Source organism: Hetaerina americana, unplaced genomic scaffold, assembly GCF_022747635.1.
Source record: "Hetaerina americana unplaced genomic scaffold, ioHetAmer1.1.p SCAF_9, whole genome shotgun sequence".
In the NCBI taxonomy this organism is placed as follows: Eukaryota; Metazoa; Arthropoda; class Insecta; order Odonata; family Calopterygidae; genus Hetaerina; species Hetaerina americana.
In genome coordinates this window covers 12,547,693-12,573,364 of record NW_027287538.1, presented here as the reverse complement: position 1 = coordinate 12,573,364, position 25,672 = coordinate 12,547,693, and the positions used below count along the sequence as shown (strand labels likewise).

At 39.0% G+C, this 25,672-nt stretch overlaps 1 protein-coding gene across 1 annotated transcript in view; it reads left to right on the top strand.

Annotated features, from left to right (window-relative positions):
- Positions 1-25,672, top strand: part of LOC139699010 (neural cell adhesion molecule 1-like) — a 353,608-nt gene that overhangs the window by 118,393 nt on the left and 209,543 nt on the right. The window contains exon 4 of the mRNA XM_071598006.1: positions 25,224-25,334. Coding sequence (XP_071454107.1) covers positions 25,224-25,334 — 111 coding nt within the window. The remainder of the gene's footprint in view (positions 1-25,223; positions 25,335-25,672) is intronic.

The window sequence follows — 25,672 nt, the reverse complement described above, 5'->3', positions numbered from 1 at the left end:
CGCTGGAAGTATACGGGACCCCCACGAAGTTGGATTAATTGCCGAATTGGATCGCGCGCAGAGTAAAGGACTAGATTTTTGAACATTGTTATGATATTTACAAATCTATAGCTCTAGATTGGTGAATGTTGTTTTGATAAACTTAGTAACGTATCCAAAACATTAGAGCAGCTAGGCTGGGAGTCACTCACGGAGCGAAGGTTAAATTACAGATAGAACCTCTTGCATAAATTGGAAGGATACCTCTTTTGCAGTGACGTTGAAAATTTATTATTATCCCTATTGTACTACGGTATGAGAGATGATGAGAAAAAAATTAGAGGGATTAAGTGTATAACAGATAGATGTTAGATGTCATTTTTCCACGAACGATAAGGGATCAGAATAACGTCACTGCTACCCTACGTCGGGGTCACATTCGCGTCGAAATTAGTCTGGTGTGTATTCGCCCACTGCCACACACCATAGTGGTGGCTTGCAGGGTACATAAATAAAGGTATAAAAAATAAATAAATCAGTATGGGTTGTAATTTTTTTTGTTCCCTGGAATAATGACATCTTAAATATGGATATTGGAAATGTCTTCTTGATCTTGAATGAACTGTCCTAAATAATAAGTAGTTTTACGCGTAACAATTTCAAACCTTTCAAAACATGGCCCAAATTTATTTTGAAGATTTAGCCTCCAATATTATCTTCAATTTGATAGTGGGTGCTCCCCTAAATCCTTTCACATATTGGTCACACTCATCCATTAGACGTAACGACTTTTACCTAATCGCTACCGTAAACTGCATTCGATTTAATTCTTAAATGAATCTAAACTCTTAAGGATCTCAATTACTAGCTGTCACGTATTCCACCTGAAACCTAGCAACGAATAATAACAGGCCTTGTCTTTTTCGTCGCCCTTTCCCAATACCATCTTCATATGACCTTTTGCAAAAGAAACACTTGGTTTTTCCACATAAAATTTTATGTGGAAAAACCAAGTGTTTCTTTTGCAATATGTATCGTTTCCACAAAGTGACGCCTGAAGTTATCTCCTTCATATGACCTTATTTCGATTCCAAAGTTTTCTAAATCGTTAGTTATGTAGAGACCATTCAAAACAAACTGCACGGAATAAAACCATTCACGAAAATAAACTTTTTAAGATACTTTTTAGCACAGCGTGAATTTATTTATCGATAGTTCCCTATTTTCAGTTTAAATTTTAAGAAAGTGCATGTGATAACCTGTTACTAGCTCGATTGGACGAAAACGTAAATAATGCTGACCTTTATGAATGAATTCGCAATTCAGACCGATAATTCATGATCAATGTTGTATTGTTATTATTATGTTCAGGCATTCTAGTTATGAACAGGATGGGTGTTCACCCTGGTCCAAATTACAGTTGATCCCCAAACGAGCGTCTACATTTACAGTCTCCTGTAAATCCTACGAAATGTGCGACGTCCAATGTCGACCTGGGATAGATCGACCCTTTTAACCGCCGCATAGAGCCATGGATCATTTTAAAAAGCAAACATGGCCGTAATCCCTCCCTGGTTATCGCTTACTTCAGCTTCTTTATCACGGCGTCTGTTTGTGGACGACATCGTCACTGTCGGTGAATCGAATTCGTGGACAAATGGCTGGATGGGGAGATTGCAGCTGCCCTCTCCGACACAATTACATTGACCTCGTGGAATCACCGTGAGCTCCGATTGCCGATCTCTTCGCTTTCCAAAGGACGCGACAAGGTGGAGTACCAAAATCAGAGGAGAAGCACTCCCGACACAACGGATAGTTCAATCACGAGCTCCGTTGCGAAAACACTAATCACCCGTATCTCTCCCGGATTAGCCTGAGGCGTAAGTGCACGTGGGCGGTGCAAGGTCTGTCTAGAATTTCCGTCATGCGCCTCTGTCGCCATAGGAATTGCAAAGCATGAAACAAGGCGTCGATTGATGTTGCTTGTGGACATAATCCGACATAAATTTTAGGATTTAATTGTGTTGCCCACTTAATTATCTGCAATGCTTACCTATTAAATCCCTTATATTTCACCATCGCCGCGCCTTACGCATCTGTAGGTTTCACAAACTTCATTCGAGGAACGTTTAGTTTCTGGTTCAATTTATATTTATGTATATAATTTTAAGATTGATGCATGTTTCGAGAAATATCTCGCTGTTTCCGGTTTGGGAATTTAAGACTGGAGTAAAGGGTAAATGTAATTATTTTGAAATCAACAATTGGTTGATGCTCAACCGTATGCTACATTTTTCCCACGAACGATTGGGGATCTTTGTCGAACCGCGCTAGGGGGAAAATTATATTGGGTAAAAGTACTCTTGTGTGTAATCACCCCCTTCCGCACACCCTTACGATGGCTTTCAGTGTACTATGCAATTAGTATATATGAGCGGTCATTTAGAGGTAAAATCAAGCAAAAAAGATTTATTGGTATAACTCAATTTATTGGAAAAACAAATTAGCACTTTTTTACCGATTTATTTGTAACTTACAACAAGTTTCAGTTCACCGAACCATCTTCAGGTGCAAGACAAGGTTCAAATTGTGATATGTTATTGGAAATAAAAAATAGTATCTTTGTGATGCCACTGAAAAATTTGTAATACGAAACGACCCGGGTTTCGACGTTCAACGTCATCTTCAGGTGACAACTCTGACAGACATCTATATATATTACACTCCGGTAAGGGCGGGTGAGAGGGTCGGAGGGTGTGTGGGGGAGGGAATTGGGTAATGATAATTTGAGGGAAGGGTAGAAAACAAGTGCATCTTAGTGTCGTTCGATGTGTGTTACCTTTTCCCTAGTGTCCCACCCAAGGAAGCGCTGGACATTGCAGAAACCCTCCCGTTGCAGAAGTCTGTACCTGCTCTGATCACCTTTGAACAGTATGAACTCTTGAAGACAGGTATTTCACAAAATCATTTCAGTTTTAACGGTAAATATTTTGAAAAACCCAATGGGCTAACCATGGCTCCCCTTTGTCCCAGCTAATGGGTATATTTACATGGACCATTTTGAAAAAAATTGCTCTCCTCTGGTAATGGACAGACCAAAAATGTATTGTGTTGGCATCGATATGTAGACGATGTGTTTTTCGTGTGTGTAGGTTCCAAACGGCAACTTGAAATGTTTCTATCCTATCTAAATTCATTGAATCACAATTTGGTATTCACTTGCGAAATAGAAGATAAAAATTCCCTCAACTTCCTTGATTTAAATATTTATAAAATTAACAACCACCTAGAGTTCTCCATCTTTCGGAAAAATTCTTGTAATGACCAAGTGATTCACTTTCACTCAAGGCATTGTTTTTCACATAATTGATTCGCTCTTCACTCCATGATTCACAGGTTGGTGAATTTTCCTATGCCAAAAACCAATTCGACAAAGAAATACCTGCAATAAAAACAATAGCTAGAAACAATTGATACAATGCACAGCTCATTGATAAATTGTATTTTAAAAAACTCAATCAACTGGCAGTAAGTGTCATTTATAAAACCAAACCGCCGCAAGACTCTGCTGCCAAATCGCGTAGAATCCTATATCTGCGTCACATTACCATAAGATTAATTAAAAATAGCAATTTTCCACAAAAATCAAAAAATTTCCACAAGATTTTTGTGGAAAATTGCTATTTTTAATTAATCATGATATTCCACCATATCACGCCTGAAACGTCTCTTTTTATTACCATAAGAATCTGCAAAAAAACCGCCGAAAGATAAGTTTAAATTAGCCTATTAAAAAAAGCGAACCTCGGGAACGTACTTTCTCACACAAAAGACAAAATTCCAAAAAGTGAAAAAAGTGGAGTGTATAAGTTAAGATGCGAGTGTGACGCAGTGTATATGGGACAAACCGGCCGAAAATATCAAGAACGGTTGGTGTTATAAACAAGCCTGCGAAAAGAACAAAAAGTCAACGTCAAATTTAGCAAAAAATTTATTGGAATATAACCACGGTAGTGACTTTAAATTTGAAATTTTACCCGCAGAAAAGAAAGGACTTAGACTAGACGTTTTAGAGCAGCTTGAAATTTTAAAAAGTGTACGCTCCAAAGAGAATATTGTTAATGACCTTTTCTACCCCTCCCAATCCCCCCTCCTATACTAACCACTTCTCGATACCTGCGCTTATGTGGGTAAGAACCCCTCTACTTCCCCCACACCCTCCTTTGACCTCAGAGATAGGTAAAAGTTTTTTGAATTTATGTCTTTGAACCGTTAACACCCACCCACTTTCCTCCGCCGATAGAAGGAACGCTCCTCATAGGGTGCCTCATGTTTCCACCCTTCCCTCCAATTATCATTACCCAATTCCCTCCCCCACCCACCCTCCGACCCTCTCACCTCCCCGCCCCCACCGGAGAGTAATGCATATAGATGGATGGAGAGTTGTCACCTGAAGATGACGTTGAACGTCGAAACCCGAGTCGTCTCATGTAACAAATTTAATGTGGAATCACAAAGGTACTATTTTTCATTTCCAATGTGAATCAATGCCATAAAGGTACGCGGGAAACCATGTGATACATGTGATATGTTATATTAATACCAGTTTGATGAAGGGAGGGGGGAAGAAGAGAGTGAGGAGTAAGGTAGGCAGGGACAAATAGGGGAAATATGGAAAACATAAAGAAATGGAGAAACTAAAGAAATGGAGAGGTAAAAAGAGGGGGGGGAAGTGAAGCACTTGCGATCATTATTGAGAGGACGGTGGCAGGTAGCTGGTATTTTGGCGGTTGGAAGGAGGATTTGAATCTTGTCTTATACCTAAAGATGGTTCGATGTTGGTTCGATGGTTCACTTTTGCGAACTCTTTGGTGTTTTATATTTTTCAAAATATTATTTAGAATATATCTCGAAATGAGATACGTGAGTTGATGGGTAATTGGTGTCGCTTTTTATTTGTTTCCGTGAAATATATTACTGCTCAAATATAAGCTCTAACAGTGTGATTCATTAATCCCAATTCTTCACATGGCTTACTTCAGTCTTCGATTTGAATCTTCTATCTTATCTATTGAGGGGAGAATGTTAGGCAGACGAGGAAAGGGAAGGAACAAGATAGGGATGTTGGACGGAATGAAGGGAGGAAGAAAGTACTCAGAGCTGAAGAGGGACCTGATGTAGAGTAAGATGTTGTGTTTTGCTAGGGGTCACAAATTATTCAATTAGTAATTATGTCCATCCAAAAACCAACCTTAACCGGTAGATTACCTAATAATAATAATAATCTTATCTATTAAAATCAAATTTCTTGTTTTGTGTTTGTAATACACGTAATGTATAGGATACATAAATCACAGGCTTGAACATAATTTCTTGCCGAATGTCTACACCCTTTTAGTAAAGGCTACAAGTGGATTTATAAGTACTCAGAAAACCGTATTAAATATAACAAAAATTCGAAGTGTGATTATATATAATATATGCAAGTAATCAGGACTCTACCATCTACTGATGTCTTTTTTAACGGCAGATTTTGTGTGTGGGAATCATAAAACTTGTTTTCAGACTTATGGCTTTGAGAAAGTGGCTTCTGTGATCCTACTGCATTCCCTTTCCTTCCGTTATCAACTCCCGAAACCAATTACAAACGTCTCAAATTTTTTGTGATTTTTTCCTTCAACAGTCGACAGCATTTGACTCAATAACAAGTTGAACAAGGTAATGATACTTTTCACCGTCATAAATTGATTCATTTTCCATTTACATAAGCCACTCCCGTTGTTTTGACTTTTACGTACTAATGATAGAGTTGAATCACAAAAAGTCAAGCTACGTAAGAATCAATTCGATAAAATTTTAGTCTCTCTCAAGATCATCTTTCAACTTGTTTTTTTACTCTCTGCTGTCTCCACCATCCGTACTAATGGAGCTTATAAGTAGATTGGGAAATCAAACCTTACCTCGCCCCTGATATATACTGATTCCAAATGAGTTTAATTCATAATCAGCCTGCCAAAATATTTTTAATCGGTGGGCCTACGTTTAAACTCCGCTCTATCTACACTCCATCAAGGTCTTTGCTGCCGCATCTCTTTGCCTCAATGCTGTCATTATTCCCCCATTTATCGTCTATCTTGCGCAAATAAACGCGTCTAAAGATCAACTTCCATTTTTTATCATGGAGCAGCATCACATTAAATTTCATTTGATCTACAACTTGGTGCTCCGGCGGAGACCTAGTAGGTACCTTTCCTTGCCAAAATTATCATTTTCGTTTCCCTGTCATGTACTAATATTCGGTGACTTTGACTATGATCGTATTTGGCATAATCCGTCGATTAATCAAAACTGATGAATCCCCCCTGCCACACCACTCCAGATCATCATCATTGGCATTCATCTGCTCCTTTTGAGTTAAGGCAATTGAGTATTTCGGGAATGTTGTTAGAAGTTGCCTCTAAAAGAAGTTTTTTCCGAAGTGAAACAGCCGAAAGGCATTGAATCTAGCGGGTTCCTCGCAATTTTTCTATCTTTTATACATTTCATTGCGACGTATTGCAATATTTCTCGATATAATCTCTCAACCCCTGACTTGAGACACTAGAAATCCGAGAGCTTTCTGTAACAGAAGAGTCTAAATACAATACGCATAGATTTAAAGGTACTGGCCTCTTGTGTACTGAATTGTAAACTCTACACGCCGTAGGTTGTAAGGTGACCTCTATGTTAAACTTTCCAACAGATATTCACGTTGATAGAGTTAAAGCGAGTATTCACTGGCATTTGAATTATTTTATTAATTTCATAAAAGAAACGCATTTATATTTTTCTTTCTAGGGCGTATGAAATTTCCTTTATTATGTTAATTTGGTCGACTGCCTCAGATATCAAATGGTCGACATGAATTGTACGGCACACATTGTCAAGGGTTGCAGATCTCTGTTATGAATTAGATCACTTTGTCCTCCGTCTACCTAACGGCTAAACTGAAGCAAGACATGGACAAATAATTACCATATCCCGTGCAATGGGATTTGTACTGAGATAATGAATTCCAAACATGAGTGCCACATCTAGTTGCGCCTATTGCCTAAATGATGTAATGAAATGAACTCGAGTGATACGTTAGCAAAACAGGGGAAGAATTTCAATTACGCGCGAGGGCACGAGGCTAACCTTTTAAAGTACCGGGGCCGGGCTTTTTCCAATAGCGCTTTTCAGGTTACGACCAGCGTTCGTAAATAAGTAATGTGAATTACAATTTTCATTTCGTTGTCACCAGTTCTGCGTAAGAGTCGATGTCACTACGCGAGTAGAGGACAGTAAATTGATGAAAATATTTTACCGTCTGTGATTGTTATAAAATATCATATATTGTCAAAAAAGGGACAAAAAGTTTTTTAAAAAGTTATTGTTACTAAAGCTCACATTTGAAGATAGACAATGTCAGGTGGCACACAAATCCCAAGTATTACAATCAAACTTGTCTTGGAAAAATAACATGACATCTCAAATCCACTCAATATCACAAAAGATAATAAATAAAATCTGTCAAAAAAATACACTTAAAGGAAACCTCCAAGCACCAATCTTTAACGCAAAATAAAGAATATCCCCATCTCATGAACATCAGTTTCCCAATCAGCAAGAAAAAAATTAAAAACTAAGCTTTTACATATAATATGACGCAACCCATCATTCGAACGATTATATAAATTGTTCACATCTTTTCTTAAAAGTATTTACCCTGCTAGGAAAGGGCTCGAATAGTTTTGCAGTTAAAATGTTACAATCCAACAATTGTTTTATTAAGGAATAAATTTATTTTAATTTTTCATTGTTCCCGGCATTTTACCTTGAATTTGTGATCATTTCTCCCTATAAAATTTGGATTTCCCGCCTCTTTCTTTAGTTCTCCAAAAGCTTTTTTCCCCTTCAGAACGCGGAACATTCCACAAAGTCTGCTTATTTTTCTTCTACTTTGTAAAGGTTCCAACCCAGCGTTTCTAGCATGTCAGTCACACTCTCCATCGTCCTATGCTTCCCCGGTACATATCGGGCTGCCTTTCTTTGTGCTTTCTCCAGTTTTGTTGCATGTCCTTCTTCGTGCGGGTTCCATACAAGTGATGAGTACTCTAAAACTGGTCTTACCAGTAATCAACTCAATGTGTATCTAGATATCGTGAATATATCTTGAAAACGGCAACTTGTCGAGGGAAAAATGTACCCAGGAACACATTCATTCGCTCGAATTGAAGCAGCATTTGGTAGGTGTTCCTTGCAAATTTCGATATTTAACCTTTCGGGCAATCCTTTCGGTGCTTCGGTCTTTTGCTTGGGCAGGGTCGGACTCTCCTTGAAAAGTGAATTAAACGCGGAGGCCGAGTTGACACCGGATAGGAGACACCGGATGGGTGGGGCACCGCTTGAGGAAGAACGTATGCTGGAGGAGACCCACCTCCTCCCCTCCTTAGGAAGAGCAGGGAAATGCGGTGGGCGCTGCTGGGATGGAGCATTTTTGGAGGGTAATCTCTAAACAGCTGAGCGTCGCAAAAGCGAAGGCCCGCGTCGCAATTTTGACGGCTTAACAAATTTGCTCTGATTCCAAACGGGGAATGGGGGAGAGGGGATGTTGGCGGTGTATTGGGGCAATTTCGCGAGAGTATGTGGGGATGGGTGGGTGTAGGGTAAGGGAGGGCGAGAGGTGAAAAGCGGTGTACAGGAACGTGGGGTGGGACCGAGCGTTGTAAAGCGATTGGAATTGGGGGAAAGAACCCACGATTTGCGAACCGGGACCCACGTGTCGGGTAGGGAGTGAGGGTGGCGGGTGGGGAAGGAGGGGGGGAGGGGAGACACGGTCGGTGAGGAGGGGGCAGAGATGGGGGATGAGTCGACACAAATCACTGCCCGCGGACAGGCAATGGAATATGCCGGGGCGGGTGTAGTTTGGGATGGGAATTGGTGAAGATGGAATGGAATGGATGGTGGATGCGGAAGAGCGGAGAGAGGGAAACCCTGGAACAGGGATGGAAAAGGAACGGGTGGAACGGGACGCGAGGAACGATGGTAGGAGTGAGCCGCCTGAAATAATCCGAGTCCCACCCGAAAAACGATTGACGGGCGGATCTCCTCTTTTTTTTTGTCCCTTTCATTATTTTTTATTCGGATTTTTTTTTGTCCTACGGATTTATTTCGCCTGGCGTCGGTCAATTGATTTTTAAGAGATTAGACTGACGAAAAAAATGACGCAGTTTAGGATTCAATTTGGAACGCGCACGATATTTCATTTGTCTCGCGCCTCGTGAAAACTTTCACATTCTCGCGTTTTATAGCGACGTCCGTCATACACGACCCAAGTGGGATCTCTGTTATGGAGAGGCCGTTTTGTATTTCATAAATAAATGTCACTAAATTGTTTCCCAAAAGGTTCCCGCTTGCATTAGAGGCTTCCGGCGTCGCTTAGTCCTCTCCGATTTATCGTCCATTCACCCGGATAGAGAATACGTCTTCTCGTCATAAAAATTTGTTTAGAACGCATTGATAAGTATTTCTACATTTAGCGTAGCGTGCTGTGGAACTAATATAATTGAAAGGGCTATGCAAACATTCTGCTGCTTTTATAATCGCAACTTGTAAACACAGGGTATTAGCAATTTCCAAGCCTCGTTTAACAGGTTACCGAATAGTCTTTGGGTCTTCAGAGTAATTTAGCATTTAGCAAGTAAGTGAAACGTTCAGCAGTTTAGCAAAAACAATTGGATGCCATGGAAAACCAACTCTTTCAGTTGATGCAAGAGACTTCTAATCACATCTGTTTATAGCAAGTTGAGGATATTTCCCATCGCGATAAAGACTGTTTTTATTGTCAAATTCCTATTTCACACAAGAGTCTGGAGTAACATTCATGCAACTGCCATTTATTTACGAAATTGGAAGAGAAGTCACCGTGAGAGGTTTCTCATTTAGTAGAGTCCTTGGGTGTTATTCGAGCAAAATATCTGTTAACGTATGGAAGCTATGTCGGTATTATGAGACTCTATCTGCTAAGAAAATTAAACGTATAAAGTGTATTAAAGTGATTATTTTTTCACAGTTATATATGATAAATGTGATTTAGGTAAAATTTATCATACCGAGGTCACAAATGGGAGATTCTAAATCAGATTAATATTTTTATTTCTCATAACTGAGTACTTGACACAGCTTACTTGTCGCATTTAGTGTATAACCTATCGGTAATGACCAATTTCTAGCAAAAAAAGTTTATTTTTGTTGACTTCGAAGAGTTAACTTAATATTTTTTGTCTTTAAATAAAATGAAATTTACTCTTTTTAGTAAATATATATCCAACAATTGATTTTTTGACAATAATGAAAAAAATACTAAACATAATGCGCCTCAACTTTAATGGATATAATTATGCTCGAGTTTATGCAGGAAGTATGCGTAATTGAAGGTCTTGCTTATTGCGGAATAGGATACTGGAATCAGTTTTGTTAATGGAGAAAAGGGTATTGTCGCTGTACCGTTTGGTAGCTTATGTTCATCAAAAACCTACCATGAAAGGTAGATTGCCAATAATAATAACAAATGGAACATATTGAAAGGACGAAATTACGTGCACCAGATTCCGTTTGAAAAATTGGCTAAGAAATTATTTTTTGAAAAAGCATTCTCTATTCATACCTGTATTTCTATTTTATTATTAATTTTAATGTAAATATAACGTAACTGCATGAATTTTAGAGCTAACTAAATGCATATCACAGCAATAAGTTTGTCATTTTGAAGGATAAGCAGAGCGAAAGGAAGATGATTTCGTTTTGAGCCAATTAGAAACGACTTCCCCACCAATTAGGAGTTTATTCCACTTTTGCCTTCAACTCTTATACCATAGTTTTTATATGATTAAGGACATGTACATTATTCAAATACACTTTAAACCGAGCAGGAGGGTGCGAATGTAATAATGTTACCTCTGATATTGGGGATATTTTTTGACTCTTTACACTTAAACCGATGCATAATCAATTTTGTCTTTTAATCAAGCCATACGGAGTTATTGCTACGAAATATGAGAAAGAGTAGTTATTTTCAAAACCATTTCATGTTCAATAAAGAGCACTTAAAGTCATTCACCAGTCGTTATTCATGAAACGAGAGCAAATATCAACTGAAGAGTGTACAGTCAAAACGGTCATTAGGGGAGAAGTATAAAATGGAAAACACTTATATTCCACTGTGTTTTTCCTCGAAAATATATGATTTTTGCCCATATTCTTTTTAAAAGATGATGGTTTTAAAAATTCGAGTGATAATTCATTGGTGCACTATTATAGCATATACTTGTCGCTAAACAGCTTGGTTTTGGTCGTCACAACCAGAAATAAATATAGTATCGCCTACAGAATTTCGAATAAGCTGTGTAATATTGTGTTTTAATTGTTCGTTGTTGTTACAGTTTCAAAAAACAATTTTAACCTTTTGTTATTTCTGTTTTACTATTCCTCCATAATATTTTCTTTTTTTAACCTTAAAACCATAAACACAGTAATCAACCCGAAGGTCGGCTTGGTAGGTGATGGTAGAGTTCACCCAGTACTAAGCCCTATACGGCGTATGAAATTCACACATCTGGGAAGGGGGGCTGTTCCTTTCCCTGTGCCGGTTATGGTTTCCCAGGAAGACCTGGTACCTGGAATATCACATAGCTTGGGTGGAGCTGCAGAGCTGGCAGGCTGCCTCGCCCGGCCTTTTTTAAACATCAACCCAAAATTCGTAGCACGCGTAGAGAGGTAGATAACATTTTCTTTATTGGCTCAAATAAATGTACGCCTAAAATTTTACTTCTCATGAACTCTTTGCAGGACGTCCTCCCCCTCGTGTCACCATATCGCATTTAAATGTACGTTGAAAATAAAATATTCTTGAATGAAGTTTATAGTTCGAGGGTTCACTTCATGGCACATACACATATCCACAACAGTACGTAGAACAGCAGAACAGTGTACTTCTCCACAGATCGTTTTATTGGTACTACGCGTTTAACATTGACCCGTAATTTTAGATGGATATTTTTTAAATATTTTAGTACCCTGCAAGCCACCGCGACATTGCGTGGCAGAGGGTGAATACATACCAGAAGAATTTTGACCCGAATATGACCCGTCGGAAAACGGTATTCTGATCCTTTATCGTTCGTGAACAAATTGCATTTTAAATCTCTCTGTTCTACACTTGATCTTTCTCATTTTAATAGCATGGTCTCTCCTACCGTAGTACGATTGGGTAATAATACATTTTCAACGTCACTGCTAAAGAGACCTCGTTCCAATTTATGCAAGAGCTACAATCTGTTATTACCTTTGCTCCATCTTGTGATTCCCAACCTATTTCCTCTAACATTTTGGATACGCTACTAGGTTTATTATATCTAGCTCCTCTCTGCTGCAGGCGGTCCAATTCGGCAATCAATCCAACCTCATGAGGATCCCATATACCTGCAGCATATTCTAAATAAGGCCTAACCGACGACAGATAACATTTCTCATTGACCTTTTCATCACATTTACCTAGTACTCTTCTGATAAATCCTAATGTTTTGTTATCTTGTCCACATATTCCCCGTGTGTATTTCACCCAGGAGAGATCGTGAGTATGGATAACGCCTTGGTATTTGATCGAGTCCTGATGATGACGGATACCGTGGGAAACGATCAATTGCTATCTCTGATCTCCAATCTGTACTTCCCCCAATGAAGAAGTTACGGAAATACCGATAACGATGCGTTATTGAGCCACCCTAGGACCCCGAAGACAACAACGCATTAATAGTAAAAACTGGAAAGACAGCAAGGACGCCTCAACGACGAAAGTGGGCTTGTCACACAGAAAGTTCAACGGATCACGTGGAAACCCATTGTATCAATAACAGTTCTGTAGATAGGTTCGTTATACCCTCCGAAGTTATAGATTACTGATGAAATGAATAAAATCAAATTGGTACATTTTCACTTATTTTGATTTTGGAAGTGATGTGCATGTATTTTCATTACTTTTCCCGAGTTTTACAACTTTTAAAGAAATTATTGCTATTTTTATTTATTATAATGCAATTTAGCGATCAGCAAGGTGGTAAAGAGCAGTCATGTCATTCAATAATTAGAAACAAGCCAGGTAATTACAAAATCAAAATGTGAGAGAGAAAAATTATTCAGTCCAGGTGTTTGGCCTTTCTTTTCTTGAAGATCCTGACGTTTGCAGGCAAAGGTTTAACAATATCCTCAAGTAATTTGACCAATCTCTGATGTCCTTTAAGGAAAGGAATGCTTACTTATGTCATTGCTAATGAGTTAGACATTTTAGTTGGCGTGAATGATCTCCCCTTCCTTTGTAACATCCAGTTTGTATCTCTTCTTAAACGCCTCCCCATACTTCGCTCCCCGGGTACAATTCAAACATTTTCCACAATCTTCCAATTTTTTGTCTTTACGCTGTCCCATCGCCATTATCATGTCACTTAAGCTATCTTCTCTTCTGAACTTACCATTAAACGAAGCGAGCGGATTTTATTTAAAATATTTCTCTTGTTTTCTGTAAAAGATTTTGATAAGGGTCCCATCAACTTAATTCATACTCTGATATGGATAGCTACGCTTTTCCATCTTTCCGCTAGATCGCAGTTAGAGCAATTCAAGTACAACAAGCAGCTACAAACACTACACCGTACTCAATTTCCCAGTTTCCTGTGGCAAACCGAGCATTTCGCCGCCATAGTGTCTCTCATATTCCCTGGACTAGTCATCAAGGGATAACTGTCACTCTCGCTAAAAGAGCTCCAAGGAGACAGGTCTGACATCTTCTACTGCAGGAGCGAGGCTGAAATATCTTGGATAATACTTTTGCCATCGACCGTTAAAGGTCATGTGTTTAAGATGTGCAATAAGACCAGGTCAAATCAAATTTCAGAGGACACAGAATTCAAGGTTAGGCATTTGGCAGAAGCGAAAGCATTTTGAGTCTACGTCAGAGAGGTTCAGGGAAATATTTCTGCAGTTAATTCACTCAAAAACGATAAAGGTGAAAGAGTAGCCGACAGTTTGGAAAAATCCAGCTCATTAAATTCCTTCTTTCAAAGCGTTTCTCCTATGTCTCACCGAGTGTCCGATGGCTTGGCAAATCATTTTTGTCAACCTATGCCTTAAATTGAAATGTTATATGATGGAATTGAATGTTGAAAGTTGAAATCAAATCCTCAAATCCTAACAAATCCTCCAAGTCCGGTCAATTTCAAGCTCGTATATTTTAGGAAATACCGTCAGCAATTAAACTGCATCTATAAATCACATTAACTGAGTCCCTAGTAGATCACAAGGTTCCCAGTGACTGGAAAACTGTCAATATAACTCCTGTATTTCATTACGGAGACAAGGAGGGACCAAGAAATTGAGGTATCAGTATTGAAATATCTCTGTCGCCGGACGACAGAGATATTTCAACTCTAGAATTAGGGCTGCTAATCATAGTTTTCTTATTCAAACACAATGATATGGATGTTATAATCGGTGGAGATTTCAATGCCCAATCTAGTGACTGGAGCATATATAGGTTTAAAAGGTGGTTAAAAAGACAAAGATACATATCTGCGAATCATTTAGAATTCTTTTGCGTTGAATTCCTTCCATCAACTCTTCTCTTCACCAACTAGGGACGATTTGTTTGCAACGACCATTCCCGAAAAAGTCTTTAACTCTAGAAACTACTAAAGATATCAGTAACCACAGGGCAGTAAATGCTAAGATTTTGCTACAAATGGTCCTAAATAAGAAGATTAAAAGGAAAAGTTACTTGTTTGAAGAAGGGGACTGCAATGGCTTAAAGTGCGTGCTCTAGAGTCAACTTGCATGTTTTAAGAAAGATAGTAATCACTGGAATACTGAGGATATGTGGAATCAATTCTTTGAGATCACGCGCTCAGCAGTCAACAAGTTCATCCCCAGTAAATTTATAAAAGATATCGCGGCACGGTTTCCTAGATGGTACAACGCAGATGTTAAAAAGGCATTACGACGTAAGATGAAAAATATTAGGGATGATATCTCTAACACCAAAAGAATAAGATATCATATAATTACAAGATACCTAGGGTGAATGCCAAGAAGACATTTCGGAAAGCGTTAAGCGACTTCAAAAGGAAAAGGTTAGTGGTAAATTAGAAAGGGAATCCGAAATCATTTTGGTCATACGTTATAGAGGTGTAGGGAAATAAATCAACTGTTAATTCACTCAAAAATAATAAAGGCGAAAGAGTAACTAGCAGCTTGTAAAAGGCAAAATTATTAAATTCCTTCTTTCAAAGCATCGTCGCCAATTTCTTGCCAAATGCCTCCGATAGCTTACCAAATCTTGGTAAGCTTACTCGATGAAATACCTGGTCGTATATTTAAGCATCTAGCTTCGGAAATTGCGCCGTATACAGAAATAATATTTAAGAAATCACAAGGTTCCCAGAGATTGAAAAACGGCTAACGGAACACCAATATTTAAAAACGAAGTCTGGGAGGAAGCAAAGAATTACAGACCTATTTCCCTCGGATCCGTTTATACTAGTAACTATATGTTTATGAAACATATAGTTGCTAGTTCGATCGTGGGAAAAATCGAAGATATTAATGAAAAATCAGCACGGTTTCCGTAAAGGTAGATCCTGCGAGACAAAACTTGCGATTTTTGTTCATAATATTCTTACTTCGGGAGAGAGCAATGTTCCAGTGGACGTGGTTTCTCTAGATTTAAAAAAAACCCTTTGACAAAGTAACGAATAGTAAAATACATCACTTCACTTCAGAAGTCACTTCAGATATCATAGAACATTTCTTCTTACGGTAATGGCATTAACTCTGTTTTTAATGTTAAGATACGTTTAGCCGAGAACTTCGTGATTTACGGAGTTGTCCTTAATCCTGGAGATAAAGAGCCTTTAAGAGATGACCGAGGTGCTGTGTAGCGTTGGCGCGACACATGGTAACAAAAGTTAAAATTTAAAAAGTGTGTAGAAATGAATTTTTTTAATTGGAGTAGTTCCCTTTGGAATCCCTCATCATCATACCGAAATAGAAAGTGAAAACTATGTTAAATGCTTAGGCGTTACCCTCCCTCACGAGCTCTCCCGGGTGAAACATTTACGAGGAATATGTGGAAAAGCTAACAAAAAGTAAGGATTTATGAGGGTAATCCGGAAAGTAGTACCCGTTCGTGCCGCATGAAGTGCTGACGACGCGAGTAGCCGCTGGACGAGGTCAGATAGCTTCAGTGGCTTGTCTGCCTTCTCTGAGCCAAGTTGCGTGACGCTAGCATTGCCTGTGTTGTTTCTGTGATTGTTTACAATGTTTAAAAAAATTGAGAACGCCGCCAGTTGTGAAGTGAGGGCAGTGATTAAATTCCTCAATGCAAGAAACGTTCGCCCATGTGATATTCATCGCCAATTAAAGGAGGTGTATGGAGACAATGTAATGGACGAGTCGTCTGTTCGGCGGTGGTGTCGCAACTTCAACATGGGGAGGGGGAACACACACGACGATGAGCGTTCGGAGAGACCGTCTGTCATTACAGACCAACTGGTGAGCTCAGTTGACGAATTCGTGAGGAACGATCGGCGCGTCACAATTGATGACATCTGTGAGCATTTTCCCAATGTTTCTCGAACAATTGTTCATGAAATTGTTAAACACCATCTGCATTATGCAAAAATTTGTGCAAGATGGGTCCCTCGCAAGCTTACAGATGAGCACAAAACCAAGCGTATGGCTGCAGCACTGACGTTTTTGGGACGTTATTCTGATGAAGGAGACTCTTTCTTGACTCGCATAATTACTGGTGACGAAACATGGGTTTGTTATGCATCACCTGAGAGTAAACGACAGTCAATGGAGTGGCATCATGCTCATTCACCAAACAAACCAAAAAAATTCAAGACAGTTCTGTCCACCAGGAAACTCATGGCAACCATTTTCTGGGATCGACGAGGTGTATTGCTTATTGATTTTATGGCCCGTGGAGACACTATTAATGCCAATGCGTATTGTGAAACATTAAAGAAATTACGGCGGGCAATACAAAATCCGTATAGCCCGGACTTGGCCCCTTCAGATTTTCATCTCTTTACAAAGCTTAAAGACTTTTTGGCAGGAAAAAGATTTGACAGCGATGAAGAACTTAAAGAAGGAGTGACCCTGTATCTCAATGAGCTGGCGGCGAAGGACTATGCAGCAGGAATACAGAAACTTGTCACACGTTATGACAAATGCCTTAATTTGCTTGGAGATTATGTTGAGAAGTAGTTTAAAGTATCCTCTTTCAAATAAAATTTTTTATGTTTGTTAATATTTACTTTTGTGTCTTTATTTCACGAACGGGTACTACTTTCCGGATGACCCTCGTATTAGAAGGGGGAAATCGTGATATAAAATTAAGGAGAACTGTTTTCTTTCGTCAGTTAGGCCTCATTTAGAATATGCTGCCACTCTATTTATGGGATGCTCACTGAGTTAGATTGGTTACCAAATTAGGTCGCGAGCAGCATAGAGGAGCGGGATTTGTAAAACGTATGCAGTTATGATAAACTGAGTAACGTATCAACACTATTAGAGCAGCTAGGCTGGGAATCACTCAAGGAGTGAAGGTTAAATTACAGATAAAATATGTCGCATGGGATTGGAGGGAAGATTCTGTAGCGATGACGTTGACAATGTATTATTAGCTCCACAGCACCACGGAAGGAGGGAGATCTTTACAAACTGAATTTGAGAGATTAATTGGAGAATTGATAGATTTAAAATGTTATTTTTTCCCTCGAACATAAAGGGAGGAGAATGGGACTATCCGACCTCGCTAGGGTGGAAATGCAGTTTGTGTCAGAAGTAGTCTGGTGTGTTATCACGCCGTGCCACACATCATAGCGGTGGATTGCAAGGTACCTTATATAATATAGTAAGCTTAGAATAATTTGAAGGCGGATGCTATACATACATGAATGAGTAAGGTAATCGAAAGATCACATGAAAAACTAATAAAATGGAATGATAAGCCAAAGGATGAAATGTTGAAAAGTATGAATTCAAAACCAAGTCAATATGGAGAAAAAGGAAATAGACTAGTTGTTTAAAAACAATTTAAGTACTACCATCATAATTTTTCTTATCGAAATTCGGTTAAAAATGCAATTGACAGATGGGAGTTTGACGGGAAATTGCTTCCCTTCTATATACAGGTACACCTCAGTTTCCATTTATCTGAAAATGTGAATTTTATATTACAATAACCTGTTTTATCGAGACAAAATCCATTAATTCTTGTATGCAGGGCATGGTTTTGTTTGCAATGTGTTCCAAGGGCAGTCAGGGTATGGAAAAGTGCTTTGACGCTAATCAAAGCGGGTTTCATTTCATTTCGCTGAGCTTTTAAGCACGTTTGCCTTTTTCCCCATTTAATCGTGACGTTGCACGATGTCACACTGCTGGCTCAATGGAGCAACCACTCTGCCAAGAGCGAAAATGGAAATGCTCTCCTTTCGCATCTGCCCGCTTGTGAACTCAGCGTCGCGTGGAGCAGGAAAATGAAATACGAAGACCCTAAACTGAGGCAGGACGAAACATTTCAGCTCTAAATGAGGGCTCTGAGTTTAGGGAGACCTCATTTTTCTCACCTATATGAGTGGTTAGAAACGAATTTGATTATTCCGTGGAAGAATAATTATTAACCACCATCGGGAATGAGATAACCAGTGAAATGTATTAAATATTCTTGTATCGATGTGAAGTGGGTTATGCGATGTGAAAGAGTCATAGATTATGGTATTCGCGTGAAATTTTATCACGGTGTTTATCCACCATGTAATAATATATGCAGCAGTTATCGAAGGATATCATGTTGTGTCATCTGTATATTAACGGGTGATTATAAATTACATAGTCTTCGGTTTAATTTCCTACGTACGATTCAATTTGCCATTCCGTGTCATTTTGTGGTAAAAAAAAATGGAGGGCGAAACAACTCAACCCTAACATTTATTAGAATAAAACGACTTCCAGCATCTTCCGCCAGGTGACAAACTTTCTTACGAGGAATGGGAGTGCCACCAGGGTCACTGAACATCGACCATCTGTGAGAATCGTGCCGGGGACTTCATTTTGGCACGATGCACACCTACAACATGCAACCCAGGGCCTAACACAGCATCATGCTATCCCAGGACCTTTATGCATCTCACTGAGTACATTTATTTCAACGGAGCAGCATTTCCTGATGAAAAAGTGATTATGGTTAAAAGAACATTCCTCACAAAGCCATTTTTATTTACGTATATTCATAACGTTTTTGATGAATCCTCATTTTAAATAAACAAACGTCAGAAGCGTGTTGATATGCTAGTGCTCGTAAGCATATTAAGCATTTCACAGCCTTTTGCATGGTTTTAGAATTGGAACAGCCTCTCTTAGGTGATCAATTTTCAAGGGACCTCAAAAGAAATGGCTGGGCATAACGATCTGATTTAATACCATATTGCTGTATTGAGAGCCGCGGAATGCGAACGAAAATGCGGGCCTTTTGGTTGTACGCGAGACCAATGAAATTTTAGCTAAAAAATGGGCATGGTGGTGAAATGAAATGACATTTTTCGCAATTGAAACACACTCTCCGAAAAAAAATTTGCCACTATCCCGCGTTAATCTTTCCCAACGCCATAATGTATGTTGAGCTTTTACGTCACTCATTTGAAGGCAAGTGAGAATTAGGGAGGGACATTGGGGTAGGGATAGTACATTGATGCCATTGGGAAAGGGTGCGGGGAGGAAGAGGAGAGAATGAGAGAGAGAGAGCTGCAGCTTAGAGGAAATGCTCGACTGAATGGAAAATGAAAGGTAAAACCGATAATCCGTCGTGGAAAAACCTCGCCGTCACATGGACGGATTGAAAACCCATAAAGAGTGTAAGGCTCAACGTCGAGTACATTCGGATTGGATTGAAAAAAAAAGGAAATAAAAAATAAGGATGGTGGAAAAAATATCGCCAGAAATAACCTTCTTCCCCCCCCCCCCACGACGAAAATTTCCGCTTGATTGCTAGTAAAAATATATAAAAAAAAAGGTAGACACATATATAACGAAGCAATTTTGACGAAATACGTTTCGAGGAATATGAAGTTATGGCTTCGGAAACGTCATCAATGAGTAAAGGAGAAGAGATGGAGGGTGGTGGACGGAACGGGAATGGGTCGTATTGAGGGTTTTTTGGGTTTTTTTCATGCGTGCACTCATTGAGGTGATCCGAGAATGGTGGGGAGGGTCGCAAGGGTTTGTGGCGGCGTCAGGGCGGGGACAAGGGGGTGGGGAATAGGGGTGTTGCGGCTCTGAAGAGGTAAGCAGCGAGGAAAGGGGAGGGCTACACGCGAAAGTGATTGAGATGGCCTGCCGGCGCAGTGGTTTGGGGGACGAGAGAGAGAGAGAGAGAGGGAGGGCGAGAGAGTGTGGAAAGTGATTTGGCTGAGAGAGCCATTGGCCATTGCGCATCGAGTTGCTCTTTCCCCCCCATTTAGAGTGACGCAGCTGCTTGGTCTCGGCTCAATTAGTTTGTTTTCGTTGCCATTTTGGATGAAAACCCCGGCGGCAATCTATTTGATAGGTTTGCTCAATTAAAGTAAGAGTATCCATCGGTAAAAGTATTCCATGCACTCTCCCCCCTTCCTCCCTCGCCCCCCCCCCACGCACTGGTTTCCTCTCTGGCGCGAGTGGTACATTGGCGTGGTATTGGCCACGTCTGCTACGCGAACGCCAATGGAATCGTCAACGCCGATGACACCGTGATAAGTTTATGCCTGCGAGTGAAGAAACAGGTGTTTCCAATGGAATTTGTTCATTTAACGCTCATAACGAGGAAATCGTTCCCTGAGTGCTTGTTTCTGTCGTTGGTTTTCGGTCGTTATCCGAACTCACCGCGAGTTTTACTTAAGCAATTGCGTTTTGTCTTTTGCAAAATTTTGAGTTCAGTTGCTTTTAAATAGCTTCGGATGACTCGCCCCTTTACCCCTTTGACCGATTTTTGAGGCCTTAATATGTCTCCCCTCTGGTGGAGGATTTCACCGAGTTTCCTTTGCATCACTAGATAGAATTCATTCCCCTGACCCAATCGTAGTCCCTCCGTCTCTTTGACGACGTACATCAAGCCTGAGAACCTGACAGTTATAGATATTTAAGATGAAGATACACGCTCTTTCTCTTATATCATTACATACTATAAAACAGAAGATATTCCAACGGTGGTTTCCCATGAAATGAAATATTCAAGAACATTAGTGGCTTAGCAAAATTATCAGGTTTTTTGTCATTTCACTGTCTGTGCCGGTATTAGTTATGGAATGGACACATTTTAATGATATGTGAAAATCATAAGATGCATTAACAACTGGAGCATTAAAATTTTAATTAGCCCCTACACTACCATAATGTCTCCCGTATCTTGAGATTCAAAATTGGTTTCCATTTGTTTTTACATCACGTTTTTTATTTTAATATTTTGATAGCATAAAGAAACCATAAACACAGTAATCAACCCCGTGCTTCACCCAGTACTAAGCGCGATTGCGTGTGAAAATCACATATCAGGGTAGGGGGCCGGTTCCTTTCCTTGTATTTTGATGGCATTTTTATTATTTTAATTCAATTATTTTTTATTATGAGTTAATTTACATTTAATATTATTTATATTAATCAGTTTATTTTGTAGTGTATTTCCTTCTTATCACTAAATAAGAATACTGGTATATATATAGTATGCTGGTGTGTAAGTTTTCGTAAATGGAAGGAAAAATACTTTAAACAGATGCAAATGTATGAAAAAGTCGCCCTTAAAGCTTAATTTAAAGAGTTTGAATCTCTTATCAATCCAAGCTGCCTGCAAATATATCGTTAATCATCTCTGGTAAATCTTGCAATTCGCTTTCCCGGATATTCCAGGCTCCGTAGCAACGAATAGAGAGGGATGGAGAATGCCAGTCTTTCAACGGATATTTTTATAAACGAAAACTCATTTCTTATATTATCCATTATTAAATTCAGTAATTATTGCTCAAGTTTTATATTCATGACATGACTGGAAATATTAATTGCGCTACAAGTATTTCAATTAAAGTAGTAAACGTTATACACATTATGAAACAGAATACAAAAATGTACATATCAGGGTATGTTTTCTCTTTTTATTACTAGAATCACGGGGGTATGTTTCCTGTTCTCGTAATTATTATTTATCGGAAACTTGTGTATTATTATTCCTGTTAAAAGCAATTTTGTTACTTTTCTTGAACATAGTAATATCAGACAAAGAAACGAGACTGTAAATACTTGAAAAAATTGCCTTTTATGTCAAACATTTGTCAAATTAAGATATTTATTACAATGACAACTCATTTTCCTCATATGACGAGATTCAGGTTTGTATAAATGTAAGAATGGCGAAGAAGGACTGGTGTCAGAAAAAAAGAATAGCAAACAGTGAATAGTACCAGCATAAACATATGGCAGCGATTTATTGACACTAAAATGGAGATAGTGTTTATAAATTGTAAGAATTTTCCAATTGGATAAGCAGAGGAAATAAGATTAGGGGCGATGTGGTTCAATAGAATAATTAGAAAAATAAAATAAAGAGCAAAAGATTTTTCTTCGAAAAGTGGTAAAAGATAGAGTCCTACATAGGGAACTAACAAAAAGAAGAGGGAGACTATCTCCACAAATGCTGTGGATCCATGCCTTTGCTGAAGATCACATTGAAGGAAAAATCGACAGAAAGATTTACAGCAGACGGCTGAGGTCAAACTGCAAGAAACATATGGCTTAAAATGTCTAGAAGGAGTAGTGAGTAAATGAAGAGATTGGAGGTATAAAGGGGGTAGAACTGAAAGGTGATACAGACCAGTCCTCGGATTGATAGGTAATGGTAATGGGGTATCCTGACCTCTGCCACCTGTACCGGCCAAGTAGTTTAATTTCTATACGGCATACGTGTATAGTCCTCCTTATTTTAGCTAATAACGTTCATAGGCATTCCGACTACATTTGGTCTTACTCTGTTCTACAAAGTCATTACCTTCGGTGCAATTCTATGTATACTGAAACCTACGAAGTTGTATTGAGAAACCAAGAGTGCCAAGACAAATGTCAGTGTAAGAGAATGTATAAAAAGCTAACAACTTATTGAAATGATGGTTTTTTATGCGATGACATTGCGACAACATTTAACTATTTAAAACGTACCATGCTTCACTGGTAGTCCTTATTAATAAGGGTCTCAGTTCAAATCAGAATAAATTCGTTTGCATTTGATATACGAATAGGTAGTCAAATTTGTTGTGAATATTCTTTCTCTCATTGTCTTTCTTCTTTGAGAATGACCCCAGTTCCCGAGGTACCTATGTAACGTTACTACTACTATTACCTAATTCTTATTCATTCTCTTCTTTGTTTCGTTTCACAATTTAATATTTTTAATTACCATAAAAACAAAACATAAAATGTAAAATATATGCACTCTATCCTAAAAACGCAAGCTGCAAATTGGCATTTCATAAATAGTTGATAAAGTATGCGCGGAGAAGCTGATTTGGTCAACATAATTGAACAATTTTAAGTTTCTTTCTGGAAGAAAAGAATGTTCCGAGTGCTATATAAGGGAAACCCGGTCTAAATATGGAACCTTTTCGACCTTTTGAGTAGAGGATGAATCACTTGTTTCTTTAACTATTAATAATCAGTGAAAATAAATGGTCCAAGTCAATAATGGGTCCAACTCAAAATGGTAGATTGTTTCGTACTATCAATGTAAAAGCGAAAATTGCCCCGATATGCATAGCGGTCATTAGGGACTATAAATGCTTGGAAAAAGTTCTAATGATGATTGAGAAAACAGGATATAATACCGTCCTTGTTATGCCTAAAAAACACGTTAACGCACGTTTTTCTCTATTGACTTAAAAAGGAAAGTAATTATATTTATTTCCACCTTGGGCGGACTGAACTGTACATGGTCAGAGAAATCTGTTCTGATCTTGTTATACTTGGACAATGCATTATAAGTATATATTCATAAATATATAAAACCACAGTAATCAACCCAAAGGTCAGTTTGGCAAGTAATGGTAGAGGTCTTCCTCCCTTCATCCTGTCCCACATCCCAATCCTGTTCCTTCCCTTTCCTCGTTTGCCTAACATTCTCCCCTCAATCACAGTCTTCAACATCCCGCTGCCGGTCAAAACCCCGTTCATCCACTTTTCCTGCCTCCATAGGATTTCTCCCAACGAACCCCTCTCTTTGCCCACCATACCAAGTACTTCCTCATTTGTTTTCTTCTCTGTCCATTTCACCTTCTCCATTCTTCTCCACATCCACATTTCAAAAGCCTCCAATCTACGTCTATCCTCCTGCTTCAATGACCACGTTTCCGCGCCGTACATAGCTACGCTCCATATCAAAGTTTTGACGAGTCTTTTCTTAACATCTTTACTCAACGTCCCCGTCATCAACTCCCTCCTCCTTGTGAAAGCCTCTTTGCCTAGCGCAATATATATATATATATATATATATATATATATATATATATATATATATATATATATATATATATATATATATATATATATATATATATTTACATACTCACACGAGGCTAGGTAGATACATACATGTATTTAACCGAATTGGATAGTTATGATCTCGTTGATAGGCCACCAATGTCTGCTGACCGCGTACACCGTTTTACTACATGGAGAGCGTAATATTTTCCTCGCTGTTTTGCGCGATAAATTTGATCGAGTGCGCGCACTTCCTCCCTCGACTTGAGCAGCCTTTTGAAATTCTTTTGCTTTCACTTCGGTCAATATATCAATCAACGTGCTGCGCAGGCCACGTGCCAGATATTGGCATCACTGTCACCCCGCCATGCGCAATTTTTTATTAGTACTACCCCCAGCCCTTTACTCCTATTCCCTCCCCCCCTCCACCAACCCTTTCCAACCCCTCCCGTCCCCCTTCTATGAGCCCCCTCCCTTCCCTGGACTCCATGTCGATTTATACATGTCATGTCACTTTGATTTACACGTTCCGCGATGTCGTCTTTTCAACGATCAGTCCTCACCCTATATAATAGTAATAATACAACGTCTTTATATTTTCATTCTTTTTATTTTCACAGTGCCACCAGAGCACCCGGTGGTGTTCGACAGGAACGGCCGAGCCCTCACCACGTCCGCCGGCCCGTACAACGAGGGCGATGACGTCATTCTCAACTGCCGCGTCGAAGGGGGTGAGATATTGTTTGTTTTCCTCTACTTCCATATCGGACAAGTCTTCGTTATTATGTTTCGGTGTTGTTCCTGATTAACCACATGTTGAAACGTTAACAGCCATCAATGTTAATTAATAATGACATCAACTAATAATGAACGGAAGCACAATAATTCAAGCAGATGATATAATTGTCGTGATGCCATTGATGGTATCTTGTTATCAATGACAGATATAATATAAAATAATTAAATATGGATTTGTAATTAAAATAATTTGAATGCGCTACATAATTTATCAGTGACGCCTACATCTCAAGAAATGCAAAAAATAAAACGCACAGGGTTATCTTTTTAG